At 57.3% G+C, this 22,493-nt stretch overlaps 2 protein-coding genes across 5 annotated transcripts in view; one reads left to right on the top strand and one right to left on the bottom strand.

Moving 5' to 3' along the window:
* The window catches only part of HSPA12B (heat shock protein family A (Hsp70) member 12B), a 15,553-nt gene extending 5,601 nt beyond the window's left edge, over positions 1-9,952 (top strand). The window contains exons 4-12 of the mRNA XM_003411609.4: positions 1,403-1,589; positions 1,994-2,098; positions 2,412-2,528; positions 4,372-4,546; positions 5,528-5,614; positions 6,019-6,123; positions 6,209-6,467; positions 6,953-7,056; positions 7,738-9,952. Of these exons, the coding sequence (XP_003411657.2) occupies positions 1,403-1,589; positions 1,994-2,098; positions 2,412-2,528; positions 4,372-4,546; positions 5,528-5,614; positions 6,019-6,123; positions 6,209-6,467; positions 6,953-7,056; positions 7,738-8,393 (1,795 nt within the window). The 3' untranslated portion in view covers positions 8,394-9,952. The remainder of the gene's footprint in view (positions 1-1,402; positions 1,590-1,993; positions 2,099-2,411; positions 2,529-4,371; positions 4,547-5,527; positions 5,615-6,018; positions 6,124-6,208; positions 6,468-6,952; positions 7,057-7,737) is intronic.
* ADISSP (adipose secreted signaling protein) lies at positions 9,948-22,493 on the bottom strand. 4 transcript variants are annotated; one of them, XM_023550052.2, is made up of 8 exons: positions 22,320-22,493; positions 21,699-21,903; positions 16,456-16,664; positions 15,897-16,013; positions 14,399-14,541; positions 11,835-11,973; positions 10,878-11,000; positions 9,948-10,616 (listed from the first exon to the last, which is right to left on the bottom strand). In XM_023550052.2, the coding sequence occupies exons 4-8, from the start codon at positions 15,913-15,915 to the stop codon at positions 10,516-10,518; spliced, it is 525 nt and encodes a 174-aa protein (XP_023405820.1). In that variant the 5' UTR covers positions 15,916-16,013; positions 16,456-16,664; positions 21,699-21,903; positions 22,320-22,493; the 3' UTR covers positions 9,948-10,515. The 4 variants fall into 4 exon arrangements, with proteins under 4 accessions (XP_023405820.1, XP_023405821.1, XP_064131897.1 ...); XM_023550053.2 differs by lacking the exon at positions 16,456-16,664; XM_064275827.1 differs by lacking the exon at positions 21,699-21,903.

Below are 22,493 nucleotides of genomic sequence, written 5' to 3'. Positions count from 1 at the left end.
GCCACTGGGTGGAGCTGTAGCAGAAGACCCCAAATCTTCCAACCCAGACCAAAATGGGGGTTGTAAATGAGTTTTCCCTGGGCCTGGGAGACTGGATGGAGGGGTAGATGGAGAGATGGATGACTTAAGCCGCACGAGCCTATGCTTCCCTTCCTTTTTCTTTGCTTGCTCTACATACACAGGTGGCCACAAAGGCTCTGGCCACTTACAGCCTTGTAGGAGCTACAGGGCATTCCATCTGGCACACACTTCTCAGCACAGGTGGCTGAGCACTACTTTGTACTCAGCCCTGTGCTGGGTCCAAGGAATACCTAACTATCCACTTCTCTCCATGGCCACCACCCCTACCTCAGTTCAGTCCCCACCCTCTCTTTCATCTAAACAGTTGCAGCATCCTCCCCCGTGGTTTCTGGTTTACCTTCTCCATCCTCCCTCACCTCTACTCTTGCTACATGGGGACCAGCAACCTTTCTAAAGGCCTGCCCCTTGATTTCCCAACTTAAAATACACCCAGATAGACTTCTGCTATGGCATCCAGTGCTCTCCCTTATCTGACCTTAGCATCCCTGTGTTTTCTCCTGCTGCATGTTGAGCGAGCTTACAGATCCTTCCCCCAGCTCTTTCACACATGCTGTTCCTTCTGCCTATATTCCTTGCTCTTTCCTCAAAAGGCTGCTGCAGTGAGCTTGGACCTTGAGCTTGGCCTGGAGAGGGTGGTCATCAGAGAAGAAGGAGCAAGGGGAAGAAAGACTTGCTAGGCTAACAAACTGGGCAGGGAGTTCTGGGTAGAGGCCTGGATGGCGCCTGCAGACGGGGAGGTTCGGAACTTCATGTAGGCTTTGGGGGGCCTGCCAGAGGTGCAGATAGAATTGGTTATGAAAGGCTTTAAAGAAGTTAGGCTGTGGAAAATCGCCTGGAGGAGGCAAATCTGCTGGCAAGGAGAAAGCTCCAGCTAGGGGCCCCGGAGAGGCACATCAGGAGGCAGGACTGGGGAAGGCAGATGACGGTTTGCTCCCGAGGGTGCAGACAGGCAACGCCAGATGGTGTACTTCATGGGACAGTGTAGAAGCTGAGGGTGTCAGGTGGGACCTGTGGCTCCATGGATGGAGAAGATCCCATGGATGGGGAAGATCCCATGGATGGCATTTATGGGGATATAAGTGGGTGCCAGGCACCGTGTTCCTACATTTACTCTTCACAAGAAACCTAAGACTTAAGTACCATTATTATTCCCATTTTACAGATGGGAAGACTGAGGCTCAGGGAGGCTGAGTGAGCTGCCCAAGATCACACAGCTAGCCCCAAAGCTAGCCCCCCTCCTACCTCCTGAAGAGGACGGGAGCGGGAGGGGGGAAGACGGTTGAGGCTAATCGCGCTGACCTGCCGCCCTGAACCTCTGCAGGAAATGGGAGGGCGGAGACCCGGGCGTAGCCCACCAAAAGACCCCGACCTGCCTGCTGCTAACCCCAGAGGGCGCCTTTCACAGCTTTGGCTACACAGCCCGCGACTACTACCATGATCTGGACCCCGAGGAAGCTCGGGACTGGCTCTACTTCGAAAAATTCAAGATGAAAATCCACAGCGCCACAGTGAGTCACATTCCGGTTCGGGGCAGGGCTCCAGTCAGGTAGGCGGGGCCAGGAGGGGGAGAGGTGGGGCTAGTGGGGGTGGAGCAAAGCTAAAGGGGGAGGGGGAGGCGGGAGGCGGGGCTGCGAGAGGGCGGGGCTAAACGAAGGAAGCGTGTGGGCGGGGCTCAGACAGGAGACGGGGGCGAGGGCGGAGCTAAGAGGTGAGGATGGCGTTAGAAGAGCTGCGGGTCTAAGGAAGGCCTGGGGGTAAGAACTGAGTTTATGTGAAATTGGGACCAGAGTGGGAGCTGGTGCTATAGAGGAGGGAAGCACTAGGAAGGAAATAGGGTGATTTGAAGAGAAGGATCTTCAGGAAATGGGGACAGAGCTAAGGACCCCGCAGAGCCACCCTGTGTGCCTGCCAGGATCTCACCTTGAAGACCCAGCTAGAGGCTGTAAATGGAAAGAAAATGCCCGCCCTGGAGGTTTTCGCCCATGCCCTGCGATTCTTCAAGGAGCATGCCCTTCAGGTGCACTGCACTTCCACACCTGCCAGCCTGGGGTGGGACTCTCCTGAGGCCCCTCTACTCCCTTCCTTTCCCCTCGCCCCCTGCCACCCTCATCCCACCCGGTCCACCCCACCAATATCCACTGGCAGAGCCCATTTTTCTCCAGTCCTCTGCCTTTCTGTCTGTAGAGCCTGCCTCAGGCCATACAGGTGTGTGGGGGGAGGGGTGGGAGGGTGTTAGGGATTCTGAGTCCCTCCTGAAGTCCCCCAGCTCCCACACAGGACCGATCCCCCCCCCAGCCACTCACCCCCCTCACTCCTTCCTCCTGCTCCAGGAGCTGAGGGAGCAGTGCCCATTGATGCCAGAGAAAGACACTGTGCGCTGGGTGTTGACGGTGCCCGCCATCTGGAAGCAGCCAGCCAAGCAGTTCATGCGAGAGGCTGCCTACCTGGTGAGGACATGCAGGCAAAGCAGAGAGCGTTGCTCGGGAGGGCCCCAGAGATGACCCATACCCCCATCTCCTCTGCTACCTTTGAGACCACAGAGTCACTGTGTAAAGACCACCAGACTTCCCCTGCTGGGAATTTTGGGAGTTGTTGCCACCAGGACTGGGTAGACATGCAGAAACAGAGAGCAGATTGGCACAGCGCAGCCTAACCAGTGTTGTAAGTCAGGGTCCCTAGAAGCAGAGCAGCTTTCGGCAGTAGTTGGGAATTCTTGTGCACGTAATCTATTGAAGAAGGGCTCCTAGGAGAAAGGTGAGGGAGGGAAGCAGGGCAGGACCATGAACCAGAAGGAAGAGCTAAGTGGGGATGTGGTCTCAATTGGAGTCTACCCTCAGCCTGATCCCATGGGGGAGCTCTGGAGCAAGAGTTGTACCACAGAGTTGGCCATGGTAGGGCAAGGGGGCTGGCTTTTTGTGGTCCCTATCAAAATCTGTCGTTGGTTGCTGGAGGAGAGGGAGGGAAACCTCTCCAAGAGATGTGGTTCCCATTCAGATGAGGGCAGAGAAAGGGGGCAGCTGTGAGCCAGCAGCAACAATGCTCACAGTAGCTGGGCAGGGCACCAAGAACATTCACTTCAGCCAGCACCAGTATTTTCAGGGAACTCCCCATTGTAGGTTCTTGGGCAGGGGAAACAGGGCTGTGAAACTATGAAGGGAAGTGATTCTGGCCAACGTTTGCTGGTCTTCCTACCACAAGAAATACCCCAAAGTTTGCAGAACATGGGTGGGCTGGGGTTGGGGGTGGTCCAGGCTCTGCCCTCCCCAGGCCAGAGAAGGAACACGGGCTCTCAGAGCAAGACTCATTGCTTGGTCCTGCCCCTGTGGCCTTAGGAGACAGACTGACCCTAGGACCTCCAAATGAGAGCTCAGGCCTGCTATGGATGCCCCCTCTCCACACACACACACCTGTGGGCCAGACATGCCCCCTGAACCAGGTCGGCAAGGTACTTATGCTTTTCACTGGAAGGAGCTAACCCTGAGCCCACGGGGACCAGGATGAAAGCTAGATTGTCCCCAGTCAGAACAAACAGCCCCCACCCCACTGCCCCGCTGCCCATCCACCCAACCTGCTTCCTCCCACACTGTTCCCTGCTGCCTGCTCAGGAAGGGTTGGTCCTGAGCAGGAAGTCTAGATACCCACCCACACCCATCCCCTGCCTGGTCAGAATCTGGGAGATCCCACAAAACCATCTAGTACTCCCCACAGCGATCTCCTGACCTGGTAGAGGAAATAATATAGCAGATTCCAAGTGGTCTTCTTCTCCAACCTGGCCTGTCTTGCTTTCTGGATTTCCACCGTTAGAGTTTGCTTCCCTCTATACCAGGCTTCCTACAGAGTTCTCCTGGGAGAGGGAAGGCCTGTGGCCACTGTCCAATGCCAGCCTGGTGGAGGAAGAGGGTTTTGTGAGCCAAAGGGGGTCCACAACTCTGACCGATCATGCAACCATTATACTCCCCACCATGACCAGCCCTGCACCAGTAAAGGGGACCCTGCTGCAGCCCTGCCTCCTTGGGCAACTCAGAGGGGCAGATCCAGGCGCTCTCGTCCGAACTCTAGGGTCTCTCCTGGGGCCTATCCTGAGGCTTCCTAGGCCGCACCTTGGTCACAGTGTGGGTGTGGGGCTATGCCAAATGTGTGCAGCGTGGAAGGGCCTGGGAGGCCTAGCCTGGGTGAGGTGAGGTAGGAAGAGGGTAGGAGCTGGACAGGCCCTGGACCCCCACCCTAGGGTGCCATCTCAGGGGTGACAGCCCATGGCGCTGCCCAGCCCTGTCTGCCACCCATCCCCAGGCCGGCCTGGTGTCCCGAGAGAATGCAGAGCAGCTACTTATTGCACTGGAGCCCGAGGCCGCCTCTGTCTACTGCCGAAAACTGCGTCTGCACCAGCTTGTGGACCTGAGCAGCCGGACCCCGGGCAGTGGGCGCCTGGGGGAGCGCCGCTCCATCGACTCCAGCTTCCGGCACGGTGAGCTGTCCCCAGGGGCACTGCCCAGCTTGGAGGTGGTCACCTTTGGAGGGTCAGAGGACCGCTAAGGCTGGAACACAGCCATGTCCACAATGAAGGGGTGGGGCCCCTACCCTGGGGGAGCCCAATCTTAGGGGGTAGAAACATCCCTGAGGGAGTCTAGTCTGAGTGGGGGAGACAAAGCTCTGCCCAAGGGAACCCAGTCTGAGGGAGAGACAAATCCCCAGGAAGCCAGGTCTTGGGAGGAGGACAGCCCTGACCTGAGGGACCCCAATCTGAGGACAGAGATTTCACCTTGCTCTTGGGGAGCACAATCTGTGGGGCTAGGACTCAGACCAGCCCTGAGGGAGCACAGTGTGAGGCTGTGAGGGAGACAGAGTCTGCCCTGAGGGGGGTGCTCTGCTATGGACAAAGCACCCACTCTGAGCTGAAGGGAGAGATCTTCAGAAACCCTTCTCAGTTCATTTCCTCAAACAGCCACTGCACCATCTGTCCCCCTCTGTTCCCCTCCCCCGCCCCCCCACACACACATGGGGCCCAGGTTCCTGCTTTCAGGTCCAGGTGCTGAGGCCAAGGACAGCTGTGCTCAACCTTAGCCACCCACCCAGATACCATGTCCTGTGACAGGGAGCTCCCCTGGGACCTTCCTGGGCCTGTGCCCCCTCCCCAGCTAGGCTCCTCCAAACCCTCCTAACCCTGATTTTGCCCTGACCTGAGCCCTGAAGGTTGGGAAAGGCTGTGTCCAGAAAGACTTCCTCTGCTCCAGCTGATTGTTCCAGTGCCTGAGGTTACCCCAGTGGGTTTCTCTGTCCTCTTCGGGGTTCTGCATTGCTGTCTCTCAGTCAGTGGTAGGGCAGGGGTTTCAGGGGCACTGGTTGCTCCAGCTGCTCACAGGGGGCCCTGGAGGATGGATGTGGATTGAACGCGGTGGCTGGGGTGCCCCCTCCTCATCTCACTCTCCGGCTGCCTGCCGATCCCCAGCCCGAGAGCAGCTGCGAAGGTCCCGCCACAGCCGCACGTTCCTGGTGGAGTCTGGCGTCGGAGAGCTCTGGGCAGAGTTGCAAGCAGGTGAGTGGAGAGAGGGATGGAGATAGTTCCCGGCTCCTGGGGTAATCCATAATACATTGATGGGGGGGGGGGCATCCGCGAAGCCGGTCCCTTTCTGCTCCTTCCCTTGTACTTAACCTAGCAGCCCCACAGTCACCTGCACCCCACCGCACCCACAGCCACATCCCTAACTCCACTCCTCTGGGAGATTCTCCGTGGACTTTCGGAGGGAATTGCAGAGCCCCCGGAGCTGTTTTCCCTCCACATCCTGCACCCCTCTCCCGGTGACCTGAGGTTCAAGCGGCTGAAATACCTTCCGCCCGCCCCCCCGCAGGCAGGGCTTGGGGGCCGGGGGCAGGGTTGGAGGCCGGGTGAGGCTCAAGGGGGCGGGTATCCACGGGTACGTGCCCGCGGTTGCCGCGCAGGAGACCGTTACATGGTGGCGGATTGCGGGGGAGGCACCGTGGACCTGACCGTGCACCAGCTGGAGCAGCCTCACGGCACCCTCAAGGAACTCTACAAGGCGTCAGGTGAGTAGCCAGGCAGCGCCCTTGATACCCAGCGCGCTCCACCCCGGCCCCGCTGACGCCCCCTCCGTCCCTTGCCCCACACCAGGCGGACCCTATGGTGCTGTGGGCGTGGACCTGGCCTTTGAGCAGCTACTGGGCCGCATCTTTGGCGAGGACTTCGTCGCCACCTTCAAAAGGGAACGGCCGGCAGCCTGGGTGGATTTAACCATTGCCTTCGAGGCTCGTAAACGCACAGCGGGCCCGCACCGTGCCGGCGCCCTCAACATCTCCCTGCCCTTCTCATTCATCGACTTCTACCGCAAGCAGCGAGGCCACAATGTGGAGACGGCCCTGCGCAGGAGCAGGTGGGCTCAGGGACCGAAAGCTCTGGCAGGGTTTGCGGATGGGCAAAGCCACCCCCCCACAAGGGAGGGTCATAGGCCCCAGTGGGAGGTGGAGTCCGCTTCATCCGCCCCTTCCTTCTCCCCCACCCAATCTTGCTAGCCCCGGCGGCAGGGGGAGGGACCTGAGTACCCCAGCGGGGCAGGCTCTACCCCAGGATTCCGCAGCCCCAACCGGGGCAGGAGGGAGGATCACGGGCTTTCCCCCCGCCCCCAGAAAGGGCCGGGGTCTCAGCTCGCATACATCTCAACACACACCGTGCCAGCCAGTGCCAAAGCCCCTGGGAGAGTGAGGTGGGGTAAGGGTCAGGGTCCAGGTGATCACCCCTCACACATAACGCGCAGTCCATTGCCCAGGCGCCATCTGCCTGGAGGCCGGAGCAGGCACCCTGGACCCGAGCTGGGGCAGGCAGCTGGGCCCTGACCGGTGCCCCCTTCACCGCCCACAGCGTGAACTTGGTGAAGTGGTCCCCACAGGGGATGCTCCGGATGTCCTGCGAGGCTATGAACGAGCTCTTCCAGCCCACGGTCAGCGGGATCATCCAGCATATAGGTGAGTGCCTGAGCTCGGGTCCCATATCCACCCCCACATACACATCCCGATTCGGAAGTAATTCCCATCAGCACCTGAAAGCCCCCCCACACATAGACTGGGATGGCACCCGGAATCATCTGGAATACCTGGGGGACACCCTGCTCATAGTGACTAAGAGCTAGGAGGGATAATGTGTGGTTTTGCCAAGTTAAAGAACCTCTGGTACCTCGGTTTCCCTGCCTATAAAATAAGGTGGTCGTATTGGGTTCTCAAAACGTTATCACAGAGATCAAGTGAGCTGAAGTATCTAGAGAGTGAGCACGATGTCTTGCACACCGTAGGCGTTTCATACGGGAAAATGTATATCCTTACCCACGCCCTCCACGTTGTGGTGGGAAACAAAGCGGGGGAGTGTGTTGGAGAGGCAGCGCCCCGGAGGATTGCCAGGAGCCCCCAGTGAAAGCTCTCATTGTTTTCTCTTCATTTTGTCCACCAGAACGGGGCTGTGGTTTTATAATTGAAATGGCTACTTTCTAGTTGCCTGGAGAGTACATTCCCATTCCCCGGGAAGCTGGACGGCTGCGGGGCGATAGGGGGCGTCAGTGGCCGTGAAGTGGCGGCCTCAACGCTTTCTCCCGTCTCCTCTTCCCTCCTTCGTCCCTCCCTTTCTCTCTCTCCTCCCGGTCCCCCGTCCCGCAGAGGCGCTGCTGGCGCAGCCCGAGGTGCAAGGCGTGAAGCTGCTGTTCCTGGTGGGCGGCTTCGCCGAGTCGGCCGTGCTCCAGCACGCGGTGCAGGCGGCGCTGGGCGCCCGCGGCCTGCGCGTCGTGGTCCCGCACGACGTGAGCCTCACCATCCTCAAGGGTGCGGTACTCTTCGGGCAGGCGCCGGGCGTGGTGCGGGTGCGCCGCTCGCCGCTCACCTACGGCGTGGGCGTGCTTAACCGCTTTGTGCCCGGGCGCCACCCACCCGACAAGCTGCTGGTTCGCGACGGCCGCCGCTGGTGCACCGACGTCTTCGAGCGCTTCGTGGCCGCCGAGCAGTCGGTGGCCCTAGGCGAGGAGGTGCGGCGCAGCTACTGCCCGGCACGCCCAGGGCAGCGGCGCGTACTCATCAACCTGTACTGCTGCGCCGCGGAGGACGCGCGCTTCATCACCGACCCGGGAGTGCGCAAGTGCGGCGCGCTCAGCCTCGATCTGGAGCCCGCCAACTGCGGCCCGGACCCCGCCGGCGCGTCCCCCGGCCGCCGCGAGATTCGCGCCGCCATGCAGTTTGGCGACACCGAGATTAAGGTCACCGCCGTCGACGTCAGCACAAATCGCTCTGTGCGCGCGGCCATCGACTTTCTTTCCAACTGAGGGCATGCTAGGCACAGGGCGGGGCGCAGGGCGCGGCACCGCCAACCCTGAGCTCCGCCTGCCAAACGCCCTCTATCGGTCTCGTGGTCTGGGGAGCGGGCTGGGGCAGCTAAATCTGCTTGTTCAGATATCAGCGCCCCTTTCCCCGCCCTCTGCCCGGGGGAGATGAGGTCACAGGAGGGTGGGTGGGGACACATCCAGAGACATTGCTTTGAGGTTGGGCCCTGGTCTGCTGACAGAAAAGCTGGACGAAATCTGGGGCAGATAAAGGAGACTTACTTAGAGGTTTCCAAGACGGTGCTCCTAGCCCTACAGGAATGTGTAACCCCCGAAGCCAGAAAATACCGGAAGATTGGGCCAGCCCTGACCTGAACTGAGGGTGGAGGGGTTGGGGGGAAAGGTCAAGCAAGGTAGGATGAAGGGAGAGCAGCAGGAGGAAGGGGGTTGTTCACCTGGACACCAAGGGCCGGAGTCCAGCCCACGCTGGAAGCCCCGCAGAGCAACCGTGTCGGGACAGGAAAGTGACGGAAAGCAGGCACTAGAGGGACAAGGGTCGTATGGCCTTCCTGGCGGTGGTACTGGCCCAAGTAGGGCTGTTAATGGTAGAAGTAGTAGCTGGCTAATGGGGGGAGGGACACATTATCAGGGTGAAGACAGTTATGAGGGGATGTAGGAGAGTGTGCTAGGGGGCCTTTCATTCAGGACATATGACTCATGGTAAGGCTTCAAGGGCCAGCCTGTGAATGACCCACTTCTACCTCACCCTAAACATGAAAGGGCAGTTCAGGTGGGAACAGGGAAGACAGAAGGAGCACTGGGGGGCTGGTCCTAGCTCCTCCATCAACTCAATGTGGCATTAGGACATTCTCTGCCCACCCATGGGCCAAGTAGGAAATGTTTGGTACCTCCCTCCAGCTGTGACATGCAACAGCCCCACCTTCCCAAGAACCCTAAGGTGACAATAAAGCATTTATGCTCAAGGTCAAGTAACAGTCTGCTGGTACCACATGACTAGGGAGCCCAATAGTGGAGTAGCAGAGGGGCCTGGGTTCTAGAAAGACAAGGGAGAAAACTTTCAGCTGTACCCAGGGCTGGGAACTGACCAGAAGGGGGTGCTAGAGTTTCCCTCTCAGGCATCCCAAATAGAACTCCGTAAGTCCCTAAGACATCTGAACCCTGGTGGTTCACTTCTTAAGTGCTGCTGCTAACTAAAAGGTTGGTGTTTTGAACCCACCCAATGGATTGGCAGGAGAAAGACCTGACAGTCTGCTCCCATAAAGATTACAGCCTAGAAAACCCTATGGGACAGTTCTACTGTCACATGGGGTCACTATGAGTCTAAATCAACTCAAGAGCACCTAACAACTGGCAACTGTTCCCAGACCTGACAGCCACCACCTGTGCATACCGCCTTTGGAGGTAGGTGCTGTCATACCATACAGTGCCCTAGTCACCTCAGAGAATGAGTTTGCCCAGTTCTGTTCCTTGTCCCATCTGTGAAGGGTTGAGCACTCTCAGGATCCTGGAAAACAAAAGGTCAGCTGGCCTCTGGTATCCATTGTAAATTTTATTTCTTTAGGGTTTTATCCCAACCGGTCATTTAAAAACGAAGTAATACAGACCTGGGGGTTAGGGCTTGGGGACTGCACCACCCTCCCACTCGCCGTGGACAGCAGTAGGGAAGAGAGGGGTGGGAGAGTCGGCTAAAGCCAGGCAGCAGCAGCGGTAATGGGGCAACAGCATCCCAGAGCCAGCTCCCTCCTCTCCCCAGCCGGGGCTGGAGCCCCTATGGCTCGGGGTGGGGGGAGGTAGAACCTATCCCTGGCCTTCTCCCTCCCCTCCTCAGATAGCCTCCTTGGGGGCTCAATCCACTACTTCCAGCAGGAGACTGAGGCACACGGAGAGGAAGAAGTGGGAGAGCAGGCCACGGGAGAGGCAGGGCGGTGGCACGAATGAAGGCAAAGGTGAGAGGTGTGGGCGAAACCTCGGCTTGGAGGCCCCTGGACACTGCCCCCACGCCGCCCTGGGCAGAGGCGAGGAAGCCACACCATCACGCAGCAGGGCGGGGAGACGAGGTGAGGTTTAAGGCTGAGGGGCCTCGTGGCAGGCGGGTGCAAGGGCCTCAGTCGAAGCCGTGCCAATCGCTGTGCTCCGAGTCGTATTCCAGCTCGGCGCCCACGCACTTGACACCGTCCAGCAGCAGGGGTGTGCCGTGGTGCCGGTCTGCACGGCCCAAGAGGGAAGATTGGTCACTATGCTGGGCCCTGGCCCCACCCTCACAGCCCGCTGCGGGGACCCCACCCCTTTCCTCAGGGCTTGGTTAGGGGGAACCACCAAAGAGGTTTGGAACTCCAGGCCTGGGCAAGGATTCCTTTTTTGAACCGGGCTCCTCTGGGGAAGGGAGGAAGCCTCTCTCACCGAGCTTGCCCCTCCCTCCTGTAGCCAGACCTACACCCCATGGGTCCGCCAGGCGCCCACTCTCACCCATGACGCGCGCCTGCACTGTCACGCGCACACAGGCACCAGTGCCGCCCTCGCAGGCTAGGAGCATCTCCTCCTTGAGGACGCCCTCCTTGTGCGCTGAGTACTCACACTTGACGCTATAACCTGCCCGGGGGTGGGGGCGGTGATCAGCACTTCCCAGCCCCTGGCCCCTGCCACCAGCACTCACTGGCCCCCACCTATCACCAAGACATGCCCTAACCTCCTCTAAAGCAGTAAGGATGGTCCCTTGGGAACCCAGAGGACACCCCACCCCCACAGTCCTGGGGAACTTCCCATTCCTCAGTGGGTTCCATGTAGCTCTAAGGGTGAAGCTGACCAAACTCAGGCTTCCAGAAGGACCCCCCGCACCACCAAAGGAAGGCAGGGCTCCTGGGCAGGTGGTTCAGGTGGCAGAGGCAAAGGCCTAAGGAGTCTTGTTCAATCTACTGAAGGACAAGGGCACAGTCATGAGAACGGGGTGGGGGTGTGAAACGGAAGCTGCCAGACTGCAGGCTTGGGGCGGGGGTGGTCAAGGAACCAAGGGCAGCAGAGCAGGAGGAAGCAGTTCCAAGCCAAGGCCCAGGGCTGGCAGGCGTTAGTGGTTAGCCACCCAAAGTCTCCAAGGCTCCAGCATGTGTTTCTTTAGGGGCAAGGCAGGAGGGCAGGCTGGAGGCAATGCCAGCTCCTCCGTGCTCCCATCATCCCATTGAGGTAGACAGCACAGGATGGACAGAGGCGGGCCTACAGTGTGAGCCTGGGACTTCTGTCCAGGGAGTAAGTTAGGCCTGGGCATGGGACCTGCCAAGATGCCACACAGCAAGGCCACAAAGAGGCACCATGTCCACTGCTGAGCTGTCCTTCTGCCTTAGATGGGGGGAAGGTGCCCCATGTTCTCGCTCCCACTCCCACCTGGCCCTGCTGGAGAAGGCAGGACTCTAGCAGCCCAGGGAGTCACACCTTCTGGGATGGGCATGATGCTGAGGAGCTTGAGGTGCAGGCTGGGGACAGGTGCCTCACGGACATCCTTGCTCAGCCCGAGCACCGGAGGCAGGGTAAAGGTAATCTCATACCTGTGGAGGATCTTCAGGAAGCCAACCTGCAGCAGGAGGGAAAAGGGAGGGAGGCACTTTCACTCGCTGCTTCCCCCAGGGCCCATCCAGGTCATGCCACCTATGATCTTTGTGGGCCTGAACACCTGCTTTCCTAGAGATCCCAGGGGTGCTACTCCCTCCATCACCCCAGCTGGCCCACACCCCCAGCCCGATAGCCCTAAGGGCCTCATCCCCACAGCTCAGCGAGCACACTCCTCAGCACCCACTTCTCACAGCTCCTCAGTGGTTCATTTTATAGACAAAAAACTAGCTGGCTAGAGGCCACACAGCATGACAGGGTGGAGTCCTCCATAGACCTCTTGGCCAATCTTGCCTGTCATGGCACACAGCAAGGCAACAGCCTTTGCCCGATGTCCCATGACACAAGCCATTCACCTGCCCCCCTACCCCGCCACATGCACACCAGTGCCTGCCAGAGTGAACAGCCCAAGGTCAGGGACGCTGGTCTCCAACCACTCACGTGGAGACACCAGGCAATTCAGACAGCATGGGATGAGGGACGAGATGGAATTAAGAAAAAACGCTAGACCAGCTGTTATCAGTCCAGAGCTGGCCCATGGGCCTGGCACCAGCCATCGACCTGCCTACCCTGCTGGCACCTGAACACAGATGCCTCCCCACCCACTTAAAACCTCACTGTGCCCAACGGCCCCTACTCACAGCCCAAGCAATTGTTGCTCATACACAGTGCTTGGCAACCAATGCCCTCTGGGACAGATGCCATCCTTGGAAACTCCAGTCACATGAAGGGTTACAAGCCAGGGTGGCTGCTGAGTGGGAAGGCTGAGCAGAGAGCCAGTCCACAAGGCACAGGGTGCACGTGCTGCCCTCTTGGCTCCCGTGTGCGCACAAGCTCCTGTCCTGTTCACAGCTTAGGGGCTAGGACTGGCTTACTGGAGCATTCACCCTTCCAAGGGACCAGGCCGAGGTCATGGCATGATAAATCTCGGTCCCTGTGGCCCCCCTCACACTCTGCTGGTAGAGGGCACACCTCTCAAGAGGGCTTCCTGCTTGTACCTGCCAGCTGTGTCTACCCTGTAACCCAGCTACATCATTTGCACAATTTTCCTGGGGAAATACTCAGAGATGTGCAAACACTCATCCCTACCCTGTTTATAACAGGGAAAAATAGAAACTGTTAACACCCAGGAGTAGGGGACAAGCTAAATCAACGACAACACATACAACGGAATGCCAGGCAGTTGTAAAATCTCATGGAAAATTATTCACTGACACAGACGGGAGATGGTTCACAACAGAAGCAAGCCCAACACAGCGTAGACACCATGAGCCTGGGATTTTGGCTTTTTAAAGCAGGTATAGTTCCACATAGGCATTGAAAAAAGCTGGAATGACACATTAAAATAATAGCCATGGTTATTTCTAGATAGCAGGGTTGTGGGTATTTTTTAAAATTTCTTTGTATTTTTCCGTGCGTTCCAAATTTTCTCTAATAGACATGAATGGATTTTGCAATCAGGGAGAAAGCTATTTTTAAAAGTTCTTGGTTCAATCCATTTATTCCCTTGGGGAAGTAGTCAGCTGTAGGAGAAAGAGCAAGGATTTTAGAGTTGGACAGAAATGGGTACAAACCGGGGCTCCCTTCCGAGCAGGACAGCAAACTCCTCCTTCCTCAGGGCCATCTTGATGGACAGGTTCCCACCACCACCACCCCCACCCCAGCACGCCGCTCAACTCTGGGCCTGTGGTTTACTGACCAACCTGATGGCTCACTCCCCATTTAACCCCCAAACCCCCAATTCCTCCCATCCAGAGACTCCCTTCTGCCCCTTCCAAGTGGATGTGGGATTCAACAGTGTCCCAGAAGTTAGAGGAGCCACACTGGAAGATGTGTGAGGTGTGGCCACTAGAAGTGATTGCTCCACCAGGCAGAAAACTCAGGGGTGGTAAATACTACTGCAAAGAGCCCACATCAGCCAGAGGCTTGGCAAAGAGGGTAAATAAAGTCACACCTTGTTATCACCATAACTGTCAACAGTGACACACCTCACACACATATTTCTTCCATTTCATCCTCACACCAACTCCACTTTACAGAAGAGCAAACAGACAATCTGCCCACGGTCACTGTGTCAGGGTGGCAGGCCTGGACCTGAACCCAGGCCTGTGGCACCACAGCCTGGATGCCCACCTTCCATGGCTGCTGCCCAGATGGTGCTGAGACAACAACTCTGCTCGCCTCAATTGATGTAACATCCTAAATGCTCTCATCTCACTGAAATCTCACCACCACCCATTCTGCAGATAGGGAACCAGGCCCAGGAAGGAGCAAAGATGTGCCTATGAACCCAGCCTAGAGGAAATGGGACAGACAGGCCCAGGGGAACCAGGTCGATCTGGGAGGGGATGGAGGGTGTAGGGCTAACGATGGGGGAGGTGTGCACGTACCTTGACAAGAAAGCTGCTGTCGCTCTCCTGGGTGACCATGACCACCGAATCGTGCAGCTTCTCATCAAAGTGGACGTGGCTGTGGGAGCCTTCTGCATCATGGCCTGCCGCAAAGCGGATACTCCGGACCCTGGGCTTGTTGCCTAGGAGCGTGAGAGAGGGCTCCAGGGGTTGCTGGCTTCACCTGCCTCCTGGAAACTACTCTCCCTTACCACCAACTCCTGACTGCCCTTGATATCACCCAGCACCCATTGGCTGGGCTCCTCTTAGGGCTAGGCCACCTCGCTACTGGGCTCTGGGGATCATGAGGCTTGAGGCCCCCTACCTATCTGCCCAGTCCTCCCAGGAAAAATGCCCACCGAGAGGGGGTGGAAGGAAGGATTGGTTAATATGACCCCTCACTTAGAAAGGATGAAGCTAAAGCCAGAGACTGGAAGGGACAGTTCCCTAGATTCTTGCCAAACCCCAGGCATGCAGGACTTGGCCCCAGGCCTCTGGATCCCCAGCCCACTGCTCTCTCTCACAGTGCCAAGCTACCCAGTGCTAGGACTTTCTCTCCCAGCTCTGTCAGTGCATGAGGCCCTTGTCTGCCTCTCCTGATGACCCCAACCTCAGGGACAAGGGTAGAGGCAGTACCAGGCTCTATGGGATCTGCCTGAGAGTGAGAGAAACAAAGGGGTCAAAACACATACTCACCCACCTAGGAGATCACAGCTGTCACTCCATCACATGGCTGTTCACTAGCAGGTAAGAAGGAAGGACCCAAGGGAACCTCCCAGACCCCTCTCCCAGGGAAGACCCTCCCAGAGATACCCTTACCTATCAAGGCCCTTGGCTGCCCCTGAGCTAGGTCAGCTTCTCCAAGGCCAGGAAGGGGGTGGGGAATGGGTGGAGTCCAGGGCTGAGGGCCTGAGCTGGATGGGGACTGGGCCAGAGTGGCCTCTCAGCCCCAGACTTCCCAAGAGCCCTGCCCAGAGTCTTTGGTGGGAGGGCCTGGGCCAACCTTGGCCTAGGTTCTTAGACCCAGGAGGGACACTCTGGCTCCAGGGGGGCCAGCCTGGCAGTTCCACGATCTGCTGAGCTCCACAGGCCTGACACTCAAATTTTACCAAGTCTCCTCTGCCTAAACCCCTTCTTTAGCTCTCTGGATTCGTGAACAAAATCCAAACTGCCTTCCATCAGCCTCAGTGCTTACCATAGGCACCCTTTGCCCCCACCCCCACAGTGGGATAGAGAAGCTGGAACACTGGGGCACGAGGATACATGCCTCAATAGGCCAGTGCACCAAGGAGCCAGCAGGGGTCCCCAGGGTTCCCTGCTAGGGCTTGGGTCAGCCCCAGGTGGGCCCTGGCACAAAACACTGGCACATTTCAGACACACACACACACACACACACACACACACAGCCAACACAGGCCCCATATGCAACAATGTCCCCTCCCACCAGCCCTGCTGAAAGCCCTCATGTAAGCTCTTGTCAGGCCAGGAGGACACTCACCCTTGTTGGCTGCAGCCATGGACACCCTTCCTGCTACGAGGCAAGACACGCAGCTCCTGCCGGACACCGCCACTCAAACTCAGCAGCCCCCCATGCTCCAGGGACACCAGCAGAAGCCTGAAAAATGAGGGTAGGGGAGGGCAGGGGTCAGGACCACCCATGGGCCTGCAGCTGGGGGAGAGCAGAGGGTCTTCCCTTAGGAAAGACCCAAGCCCCTGCTGCTCACACCCTCTAGTGCAGAGGGCCTCTGCCCCTCCCCCTACTCCTCCAACAGAGCCCCAGAATTTACCAAGAGCCCTCAGCCGTGCCTGATGCCCTATAGACCAGAACCTGCCGACGGGTGCTGAGCGGCAGCTTCTTGGGTGCTAAAGGGCCAGGACAGGACTCCGGTGCCCTAGCCTGCCTAAGACTGGCAGGGCAGGCAACCTGCAAAGGTGGGGACTTCATTGACACTTTCCAAGAGCCATTTCTGGCACTGATGACCCCAAGGGCTGGTCCAGCCCAGACACACAGGCTGTACAGTCCTACAGCCAGAGGTCATGTCATTCAGGTCACACACCTAGTGCTGCTGGGTCCAGGTCAGAGTCAGGATGGTTGGTGGGGGGCACAAATGGGGGAATGCACAAGATCCACTGTGTTCTTGGAGCCTTTCCCTCCTGGCAATCAGGGCCGCACAGGCCAACAGACGTCTCAGCGCAGGGGCAGTGGAAAGGGCCCCGGGAGGTCTGCGTGAGCAGCCTGGGCTCCGATGGGCTGAGTTGGGACCATCTGAGCATCAAAGAGAATAACAAGTGCAAATGATGGAAACAGACGGAATACATAAAATCAGAGTATTCACGATGGTTATAAAAAAAGAAGAGAGAAAGCAAAACAGACAAACCCAAGGCCTCATTTGTCACCACTGACGGCACCAATGCTCTCTCAGCTCTGAAAATGGGCAATTAAAGAGAAATGATTCCGCATGCCTCTTGGCCTTTCCTGTAACCAAACCGTCCTGGGTGATCGACAGAAAGTCCTTCTTTACAGAATTCTCACTACTAAATAACAAAGGAATGACCGAATGCAAAGTCATTCTATAATCCCTAAAGAAACAAATGCTGGAGACTGGGAATGCTAAACCACAGAGGTGAACGGTTGACAGCTGAGTTGATTCTCACAGATGATCTGAGGTTCCTCAGGGGACCGACAAGCTTACAATGGAGGGATGTGACATCACCCAGTAAGGCGATGATCAACCTCAGCTTCCCTCGCAGTGAGACAACCTGACACGCTGATGCCTCCTGCTGTGGTACAGCGTGGAGTCACAGCATCACTGACAATGGACTCAGGCCCAAAATGTTTAACCTCAGTCTAACCAAGCCTCCAGCTCGAACGTCCTGTTTACCAGAAATATAGAGGCTAGTGGAACAAATTAAATGACTCCACGAGAAAGCAACGAGACAAACCCAGAAGGGCAGAATATTCTACAGGACAACTGACCTGATTTTTTTTTTTTTTTCAAATTGCCAGAAGAAAAATAAGAGGGAGGAGAGGTTTGTTCTAGAAAGGTGACTGGCAAACTTTGGTCTGCAGGTCTTCCCCCTGTTGTTTCTTTTTATTAAAGTTTTATTGGCAAACAGTCGCATTCATTTGTTCACATATTGTCTGTGGCTGCTTCTGTGCTAAAGCAAAACCACTTTGAGTAGTTGCAACAGAAGACCATATAGCCTACGAAGCCTAAAATATTCACTACCTGGCCCTTCACAGGAAAAGTTTGCCAACCCCAGTTCTAGATTAACAAGACCAAGAAGGCAGACTATCTTACAGGACAGCTGACCTGTTTTTTCCACATCAATTGCAAGAAGAATAAATGGAAGAGAGAGGTTCTAACAAACTACCTATAAAAAAAAAAAAACACATATGAAGGATAATCCAGAAATGGGAATGAGACTGAATATTGGATAATATTAGGAAATAAGAGTTGATTTTGTTAGTTGAGAAAACAGAATTGTAATATGTACGGAAATAAATCCTTATCTTTCAGAGATACAGACTGAAGTATTCGGAGATGCGTGGCCTCACCTCCCTCCCCACTTCCTAGTGGCAGAGTCACCCACTAGGCCTGAATTCTGCCTTGTGGACAGGGTGAAGGGCTTCGGTAGCAGGAGCCCCTTAGCAGGAAGAGGCCTAAGGGGGGACAAGGATGGGCAAGGCAGGAGCATCCAGGGCAGCCGCAGGCCAGCACCCTCCCCTTAGGAGCTAGCTCCCAGGCCTCAGTCCAGGGTGCAAGCAAGGGATCTGCGCCCCCACTCACCTCCGGGGTCAGTCACAGAAGGACAGCCATGGAATGCTGAGCTTGTCCCCAGGAAGCCTGGCCCTTGGAGAGTAGCCACAACTCTCACCCCACCTCTCCATCCACCTGCTGAAGCTGTGGACTTAGCATGTGACGAACGAACGGCCAAGCACAGGGGTTCCAAGTCCTTGCAGAGAGGGCATTCCAGCCACACCTCTCCAGCCAGGGGGAGACACAACCCAGTGTTCACAAGATCCCCCTATCACCCAGGATGCTTTCTGGGCAAAACTCTTAACCAGCAGCTGGTGAACAAATGCTCCCTGCATTTCGTTTTACAAAACACTCACCCTGTGCATGCTGGGCCCCTCTCTGTCTTTCCCCTCAACCCTACTGCTCTTAGAGACCAAAATTCAAGCCCTGGCTGCCTTCACCCAGGCCATCAGGCCATCCACTCTGCCAGTAACAATCCCACCTCTCACCCAGGTCTCAACCCCAACATCACTTTTCTAGGGAAGCCCCCTCAACCCAGGATAAGCCTGACTCTTTAAAGGACCCACCTCCTCACTTCTGAGATCATTTCTCCAGCTTACAAGAGTAGAGGCTGTGTTTTTGCCAAACCCTGTGTGCCCCAGACCCAGTACGTGCCTGTCAGGGAGCAGCCATGTCTAGTAAAACGCTGTATCCAAGAAAATGTGTTGAATGAAAGGTCAAATAAGGGGAGCAGCCTTGGTCTAGCCTGCAGGCAGATGTGGCATGGTCAGATGAGACCCCACTCTCTCAGCCAACCCCTGCCCTTGAGGGCATTCTTCACACTGTCTTCAGTATCGCTCCCCCTCCCCTACTTCACAGTATGGTACCCCACTGGGCATCCCTCTGGCCTTGCTACAGAGACTGAGAGCCCACTAAGGGCAGGACCCGCACCTCATGCAGAGCACCCAGTGCTCAGTGCAGAGCAAGCACTCAGGAACTGCCTGTAACCCTCATAGTGAGAAGACAGGGGGAGGCAGCTGACTTCAGGGGCTTAAAAGCAAAAATACCAAATCAGCTGCCTTCTAGTCGATTCTGACTCATGGAGACCCCATGTGTGCCCTGAGAGGTAGAACTGTGCTCCATGAGATTTTCATGGCTGTGACCTTTCAGAAGCAGATCACCAGGTCTTTCTTCCGAGGCATCTCTGGCAGGTTTGAACTGCCAACCTTTCAGTTAGTAGTCGAGGACTTAACCACTTGTGCCACCCAGGGACTCCAGAAGGCTAGAGGACCAACCTCCTTCCACAGCAAAGGGCCTTGCCAATCACTGGCCCCTTGTCCACACACAATTCCTCGTTATAAGCTGGAATAGAGGGGGTGGGCCTCTCCCTGCTACAGACTTGTCCAGGGAACCACTAGGCCCCAAGCGAGCCCAAGCCTGGCCCTACCTCCAGCCTCCTCCTGTGTCAGCCCAATCCTCAGCTTGGCACAAGTGGCACAGTCCTTCCCACCTCCCACCCGTCCCACCCCCAGGCAATAGGGAGATGATCAGGAGCGTGGGCTCCAGAGCCCAGCAGTCCTAGTTCAAATTCAGGCTCTGGCCCTTGCTGGCCACGTGACTGGGGGCAAATAACTTCAATTCTCTGACCTTGGTTTCCTCATCTGTAACACAGGAATAAGCGGCAGCCTCTCCCTCACAGGGCTCAGTGAACACTAACCCACAGGGTGCGGCAAGTAGAGCTGCTGCCTGAAGCTCTGTAACGACACGTTCCCCCAGCGTGTCCCCCCACCTCTGTGAAAGCAAACCCCAAAGGCTGGTTTCTGAAGCAACAACAACTTCAGGAAGGCACTGGCAGAGGTGCTTCAGGCTCTTCCCGCAACAGCCAGGAAGGGCCCTCAGGGTAGGCTCCAGGGACTTCAGCCTTCTCAGAAAACAGCCCAAGGATTGAAAAGACCTCCCTCCTCCTTTTCTCCTCCTGCCCTCCCTACTCCTGGCAACCAGGCCCCCAGCAGGGCCAGAGAGAAGGCTGCTTGGAGCCCCTGTTCCTCCCAACCAGAGGATCCAGGTGCCATCCGGACTGGGTCTCCACCCTCTGTCCTGATCACAAGGAAGATGTGGAGAATGTGCATCCTAGGAAATGCCACCAGGGAGGAACATGGTGCCCCCCTCAAAAAATAAAAAAAATGACAACTGCCCCTGCCTTTGATGGGCTATCAACAGGTCAAGGGTAGGACCCTAAACAGTCATAGATAGGAAGGGCTGGAAAGTTGGGACAAGGACCTTAAGGGCTTCTGTTGCTCTCAGTTGCTCTCAAGGAAAATGGGAAGAACTCCCCTCTGGGGGACAGAGAGCTTTAGAAATAAAGGCTAGTTCCAGGCTACTCGGCCCAGGCAGCACTCAGCCAGGCCCAGGGGAGCGTCTGGCCTGAGGAACAGGCTCACAGGCACCGCAAGTGGGCAGACAGATGGACGGTCACACAGGAACCCAGAGTTCTCAGCACCCTAGACTCCAGCCCTGGAGGGCGCTAGTTGCTACTGCAGGTGTCCAGTGCTGGGCCCAAGGCTGCGGACTGGAGGAAGGACTAAAGCAACAACAGTCTATCCACAGCAAAGCAGAGCTCAGGAAGCCGCCGCTCACCCCTATAGCTGTACTCCCCACACCACCTGCCCCAGAGACAGCTCTCAAATCCAAGGCATCGTGGGGCAACCCAGATTGTCCTCCCCACCATTGTGTGGTCGGGCTATGCCCCCAACCTCTCAAGGCCTTGCTCCTCATTTATTCCTCAATCTCCATTCTCAGCCTGTTCCAAGGACTTTGGGCCAGGAACTCTATAACCTCCCACCCTTCTCACCTCTCCCTTCCCCTCCCAACCTCAAACACTCAGTCCAGCAGAAGCCCCATCCAGCCTCCCATTAAATCTCAGGCCTATAAAGGGATCGCTGCCCATGGAGGACTTGAGACAGGGTCACAGTGACCTCCTGACTCCCAGGATCTGATACAGGACTGGGCACACAACAGGGTCCCTGTATACCTAGAACAAGGCCTGGAAAGGCAAGGCTGGAGGTCAGGTGTAGTTGTGAAGGCTTCACATAAACTCAGTCTTGATGCGACCTCATTTCCCCTTTCCTCCAGATAAGCCAAGGGTGCAAAGCTAAGTATGGGTGTTCTCTCTCTCACAAAAGGTGGGGTGCGGGGGGGGGGATGTTGAACTGGGGAAAGGATCTCCCCATCCCACACCCTCCTGTCTCCCCAAGAAGCGCTGCCATCCTCTGTACAGCATGCTTCCATCTCCTCATAAACACACCCCCAGCTAGAGGGTGCTTAGGTTCCCCTAGCCTCCAGACTGCCTGCCCCTCCCAGGCCCCTCCCTGGGCCTGTGGTCCTGGGGACCCAAGTAGAGGCCAGGCCAGGGGTCAGGGGAAGGGGGAAACAGCTGCCTCTGACCTTCCTCAGCCCCTGGGGCAGAGAAACACCCTTCCTGATTCCCCAGTGCCAAGATTCAAGAGGAAAGGAACCTAAAGCCTATCTTCTCCGTCCAGCAGAACCCCTGCTCAACTAACCGCAACACGGGTTCGAATCCCTTCTGGTGCATGACACAGGGAGCCGGCAGTGGCACCAGGAGCCGGCAGTGGCACCAGGAGCCCCGGACGTAGGACCCTGTATCCTTGCCTCTCCCGCCGCCATCCTGGTGGGTGTGGCGCTCCCATTCAGCCCCATTATCATCTTCTCGCAGACAGAATCGCTGGACGTCCTCTCATTATACCCCTGCGAGGTAGAGGTTCTGTCCCTCAGAGATAACCCGGGGCGCTTCCCACCTTCACCTCGGCTGACGCAGGAGTCTTGGGAGCTCCCGTCCCCCGATATCACCGCTCCCCTTCCCAGGGGTGCCGAGACCGCGGAGGCTCAGAGTTACTACTCGTCCAAGGTCACACAAAGAGGCGGTGGCAGTGGCGGGGGGGTGTCGGGGCTGACCCCATTACGCCCCTGCCCTCACTGTGACACCCCTGCCCCCAACAGCGCCCCGCGGAGAACACCCTTGCCCCACCAACTAACGGTCACTCACGTCTCCGGGTTCCGTCATCTCCCCACCTCAGGGGCCCGGGAAGCTCTCCAGAGCCCGGCCCCCCCAATGGAGCCCCCCGCCCCAGTCCCTCCCCGACAGCCGACGGGGTCCCCAGTACCTTCTGCCTAGGACGGGGCCGGGACCGGGAGGGGATCTCGGCGAGCGAGGCGGAACCGGCAGGCGGCAGAGAAAGGTCAGTCTCGCCAAGCGGGGCACACCCCGGGGCTGGGCTGGGCCAGGACTACAGCCGCAGCGACGGTGGCAGCAGCGGCGGCGGCAGCGGCGGCGGCAA

Source organism: Loxodonta africana, chromosome 24 (genome assembly GCF_030014295.1).
Source record: "Loxodonta africana isolate mLoxAfr1 chromosome 24, mLoxAfr1.hap2, whole genome shotgun sequence".
Lineage (NCBI taxonomy): Eukaryota > Metazoa > Chordata > Mammalia > Proboscidea > Elephantidae > Loxodonta > Loxodonta africana.
This window is presented reverse-complemented; position numbering and strand designations above follow the sequence as displayed.